The following is a 5,454-nucleotide window of genomic DNA, read 5'->3' as shown; positions in this document are numbered from 1 at the left end:
TGTTCGTTCGTCATTATTTTTAATAAAACAGTTTCATAAGAACTTTAATTTTCTTAATTTATTTCTTCCTTTATGTTTAAAGGGGATCTAATTGACCTGAAATCACAGAAAATATGGGAGTAAATAAGTTCATTTAAAAGTCTCCTTTAAAGTAATTTTAATTGCATTTTGTACTTCTGATTTTCCATGCATTCAAGAGAGACTAGATGGCAGTAAAAGCATTACTTAAGAATAGTTCTACATTGATTTGGTTTGCATGGTTCTCAAATTTCACACACCAGTTGAGCAATGTTGAGGATACTTGAATCTAACTGTGCAATGTCAGAAGGTACAGAAACTTTTATTAGATTCAGCATCCACTAAATTCAGGGGGGAAATAAATCTGAGGTTGCACACTTAATGTTTCTCGTGCTTTTCTTTTTCTGTTATGGTGAGCTGTTGAGTTTTGATTTTTTTTAATGAATGGAGTTGAAATGAAATATTACATGAAGTCATCAGTGAGGTGTACATGGTCGGGAATTATTTCCCCCCTGGGGAGACTTGAATCTTCTTGCCTGTATGCACACTAACTTATTTTAATATTTTGATTACTTTCTGTCTTCAACTTGGATGACTTTTACCAAGATGTCAACTTTAACATCTCCTTCGTGCTCCGCTATTTGAGGCTTGAGTCTTTTGAGTGTGTTCTTCACAATCTGGAAAAAGAGAAAAAGGTATTGGGTTTGTACTTCAGGTGGCCAACCATATACTGTTCTATTTTCTGACAACCAAAAGTTGGTGACAACTTACTGACGACATAGATATTCATAAAATATTGTAACGTATGGTTCAAACATTGGGCTCATGGGATACTGGACTGCTCACCTTCTGAATAAGCGCTGGACTCGGGTCGCCCGGGTGGGCGCCCTCCGGAACCTTCTTTAGAGCAGATCGGACGAGGGTCGGCTCGTGGCCCTCCTTGGCTGATCCGTCGTGTTCCACCTGGAAGTTATTTAAAGAGTAAGTCATCTGGCCAGTTCGACCCAGGTAGCTAACTTCATAAGGTGTCATCTTTCCCGCGCATTTCATGCAGTACTGCATCTGGAACGCTTCATTAATCGCCAGAGAGCGCATCGAGTTTTCCTAGTTTACCTGGACCTGAGGAAGGCCCTGCTGGGCGGACGCAGATTCGAGCCTCCTGCCGTGTCCCCGTGAGCCCGTCTGCTGAACCTGGAACGACTCCTCGGATACCGTCCTCGACTTCGCTGCCTGGGGACGCCGTCGGCGTACGGGCGGAGAGGCCGTTGTCTGAACAGTGTTGTCCAGGTCCTGGCTCACGTCCACTTCCTCGACGGCGACGGGCCTTGGTCTCGGGCGGGCACGCCGACGAAGGGGACGTCGCTGAGGTTCGTCCGCGCTAGGCTGGCTAGCGGGAGTGACTGTGTTATCGTGCACAGTGATGTCCTGTGAGTCCTGCGACGCTACCTGTACATCGTCCTGTTGCTGCTGGGCAGGCCTGGGGCGTGGCCGCCGTCGCACAGCTGGCCTCTGCTCCTGCTGGTCCTGCTCCTGTTGGGTCTGAACCTGGACTTCGTCGGCCGGGGTGGGCCTCGGTCGTGGCCGGCGTCGCTGCGGCTGTTGTCGGCGTGGCTGGACAGGCTCGACGGGCTGCTGCGCGTCGGCCTCCTCGGGGACGGGGTTCGTCGCGGCCACTGGGCGGCGGCGAAGTGGCTGGCGGCGCTGGAAGGAGGAAAGCGACGTAGAGGGAGCAGTTCTTTAGTCCGGCTGACTGACGAGTCTGGCCCCTGGGAGGTAGGCCGGTCTGTTAAACACGGGTGCATCACGGGCTTGCCTACCCACCAGGCGTTCTGTCGGTCATCGCCGTTATTTCGTCACCCAATACCGGACTTTTTTTCTCGAAAAGAAGGACCTTTACCTGTCCCTCCGTGTGTCCCTCTCTCCCCATTTCACTAGATTGTATGAAACGGAGGTCGTGTTAACTCAATATATCGTCATCAAACAGCAGCAGCAAGAGCGCATCCCGCGTGCGCGCTGGCGAGAAGTAAATCTCAGGCGGAGGATTGCTGCCGTCTAATTGTTCTCGCCGTGCAACGCCCCCCTTCTTGATTTGTTTTCCGTGTTGTCGTCAAGTCCCGTTCTCAATCCTCACCTGATCCTCACTGGCTCAGCATACAGAGGACACTTAAAAGTCGCCCCCAGAAAGCCCTCTGAGACACCCGTTTCTCTCCTTTTTTCTTTTTTTGGAATCGAAGTTACCCAACGACTGATATCAATTTTCTTGAATTGGACGTACCTGTATCGGTTCAACGCTTCCGTCAACTTGGACCCGGTGGCTCTCGCGGTGGGCCCCCCTGTACGACACTCCTGGGCCGGTTGGGGAGGCTGGTGCGGCAGCATCGACATCCTCGACAGGTTGCTGTTCTTCGGGCTGATAGACAGCTTGCGGGCGTGGGCGGGGACGAGGTCTGGGTTCCACCTGTCTTTGATCCTGGACGAATTCCGGCTGAGGCGACGGAGAGAGGTCCTGTTCGTCGGGGACCTGGGGTGCCCGGTACTGGTTGAGGCGCTTGCGAGGCTTGACCCTGAGCACGTCTCCGGATCCGCCCGCGTCCGACGCGAAAGTTCTCTTGGGGAACTTGCTGTGGTAGCCTGGCGGGAGATCAGCATCCCCTTCGATGGCTGGGACGGAGTTATCTATTCCACGCTCTTCCGTGGACGCCGTCGGCACGTCCTCCAGGGCGACCTGGTCGATGGCCGGAACGCTCAGGACGTCGTTGTTCGTCAGGTTCTCGTCGTCGCCGTCCTCGGCGGGCAGGTGTGTCGGGTACCTCCTTACGGTTTCGTACGAGTCCACTACGGCATCGGCTTTGGCGTCGTGCTCGGCGAACGCAGGGTGGTTGACGGGATAGTTCTCCTCCACCACCACGACCTTCTTGGGGCGAGCGGCAGGACGGCGCGCAGGGCGACGCGCGGGGATCTCAGCGTCCTGGAACACACCATTAGCAGAAGGAATAAGCGGATGTACGAAGTAAGAGACAGAAAATTGAGAGACTACGACGGCGCTTACGCGAGGAACATTTAGTCCACTACTAAACCCGTCAGGAGCCCCTGGGAGGTAGGGCGGCCTGTTAAACAAAGGTGCAATGCGGGCCTGCCTACCCGCCAGGCGCTCGGTCGGCCGGGTCAACACAACACAATCTACTGCCGCCTGAGCGGCGACAACGGCGCGCCAACCGGCGCGAGAAGAAGCAAATCACAAAAAAAAAGAGCACCACTGGCGTGCTTCGCAACGACGAGCATTTCTGAAAAGAACCAATAGCACATGTTCCGCCGACGAACCGGTCCTCTAAGGGTGCATCGTTATTGCAGTCCGCTCTTGCACCCTCGGGTCGCGCTGGGTTTATGTATGTCTTTCTTTTTTTTCTCTAAAGCTTCGGGGGGCTCGGCGACAGTAAAAGAGAGGATCGGCCCATAATAACGACCTTGTTCCTCGCCGCTGTTTCGCCATGTCGACCGGCGCGGCCTGCGGCCCGGCCCATGTGCGTCCAGCGGCTGGACTCGGGCGCAGTATGGCGTATTGGTCCGGTTCTGGCGGGCCCGTCTGCAGCAGGCGGCCGCTGCTGCCGCCGCTGCTGCCGCCGCTGCTGCCGCCGCCGCTGCAGCTGCGCGGCCGGGGCCGCTGCTCCCATTGTAATGACAGGGCACGTATGACCACTTGCTGACCGCCAGGAGGCCCGGCCGGGCCCGGCAAGCGCCTGCCTTTTTTGCCTCGCCTGTCCCACGGTGGGTCGGCGCACAGCTCGGTAAGGCGAACTGTTTCAGGGGCGCGCTGCACCGTCATTGCGTGCTACAGCGTCATGGGGGCCGTGGGTCCCCCCCGCGGGGCACTGCCACCGAGGACCTCCGCGCCGACGACGCCCGGAAGAGTCTGCCAGCACCACAACAACTGGCCCGGGGGGCCCCGGCGGCCGCTCCTTCACCGGTCACCGAAATAAACTAGGAGCTGCGCGGACATTTATCCGCGGTGATGTCACTCTGCCTGACCGGGCCGCGGGCCGCGGGCCGCCTGCCGGTCCACCTGCCGAGCTGGTTGCAATGAGTCGAGTCGACCCCCCGCGGCACGCCAAGGGCGCCGGGCCGCACGCGCGCGCGCACGCACGCACGCACGCACGCACGCACGCACGCACGCACGCACGCACGCGCGCATCTTCGGATGGAGGAAACCCGTACGCCCGTACGCACCTGTGGTTCGGCGGCCACTTCGTTGACGACGGCGTCCTCGTGCAGCGAGAGGCGGCGCTGGCCGCGCGCCCTGCGGGCCGGGGTGCTGGACGTCGCGTCGTGACCCTGCTCGTCGGGGAGGACGGCGTCGAAGCGCCGCTGGCCGGGCGGCAGCTGCGGCGTGTCATCCGTCACGGCCACCTGGTCGTGGTGCACGGTGCGGGAGCGCTTGCGGACCTGCGGGAGGGGTGGAGGCTGTGAGTCACGGCGAGTAGAGATAGTGTGACACTGATGTGACGGCGCGCGGGGCTCACCGAGTACGGCCGGCGGACGCCCTCGGGGAGGTTGGGGATGTGTGCGAGGCCGTCGTCGCAGGGCGGCGCGGGCTGGGCGGCGTCGGCATCGGCGGCCGGCTGCGGGGCGGCCAGGGCGGCCGCGAGCACCAGCACCAGCAGCACCTGTGGGGAGGAGAAGCAGCACTCGATGAACGATCCGAATCACAATCGTCACCTCACGGCCACCACTTGGTCTTTCCCGGTGCGAAATTCCCCTTATATACGTCCACTAGAGTTAAGCAACTACCTAATTACACCGGCAACGAAAGTGGCCATGGGAGCAGCAGCCGATCCTTTCTGCGCGCGTGCATACTTCACGAGTGAATCACAGCATTGAACTCGGGCGACGCGGATTCCCCCCTCCCCCGTTCGGCCGCCTCCCGTGCTGCGTGCCATGACTACTACTAGGAGGCCCGCGCGAGTGGTTCGGCTCCCAGCAGCAGCAGTGACCCAGTGGCATACAGCGCCGCGCCGAGCCACGCCGCGCCGCCTAAATGACGCATAAGTGAGACGTTAGACGTGGACACATGGCGGCGCATGGCGGGCCCGGGGTCTGGGTCGGAGGAGTCCGCGCCGAGGGAGAGCCAGCCAGGGTGACGCAAGGCGCGAGAGCGGCGATTACTGGCCGGCCCGATCATCGCGGATGGGAGAGGGATCGACCCGTGGACCCAGCGGCGGCGGTGGCGGCGGCGTTGAGCTGGAGTCTCGCCGAAAGGGCGCGGGATCGGATCCCACACACGCTGCTGATTCTGATTCACACGAAGAGATGGGATGGTCCACCACTACACCGGGACGCGCGACATCCTCGTCGTGCTCGCCTCCTCTTGTGCGAGCGGCCCACGGATCCCCTCCCCCCCCTCTTCCCCTCCCGTGGCTGCCCTGCGCCCGCCCCCGCCCC

The 5,454-nt window shown here is 59.3% G+C and overlaps 1 protein-coding gene across 1 annotated transcript; it reads right to left on the bottom strand.

The window, feature by feature from the left end:
* Nucleotides 1-140: 140 nt before the first annotated feature.
* LOC113203393 (nucleolar protein dao-5-like) lies at nucleotides 141-4,679 on the bottom strand (the record flags this gene model as incomplete). Its single annotated transcript, XM_052275376.1, has 6 exons — nucleotides 141-695; nucleotides 865-981; nucleotides 1,132-1,719; nucleotides 2,294-2,986; nucleotides 4,243-4,458; nucleotides 4,536-4,679. Coding segments are annotated over 6 exons (1,866 nt in total), but the record flags the coding sequence as incomplete, so codon positions are not given.
* Between the last annotated feature and the right edge of the window lie 775 nt (nucleotides 4,680-5,454).

Source organism: Frankliniella occidentalis, unplaced genomic scaffold (genome assembly GCF_000697945.3).
Source record: "Frankliniella occidentalis isolate FOCC.00 unplaced genomic scaffold, Focc_3.1 Scaffold596, whole genome shotgun sequence".
In the NCBI taxonomy this organism is placed as follows: Eukaryota; Metazoa; Arthropoda; class Insecta; order Thysanoptera; family Thripidae; genus Frankliniella; species Frankliniella occidentalis.
Note: the sequence above shows the minus strand (reverse complement) of the source record. Positions and strands in the feature narration are given on the sequence as shown.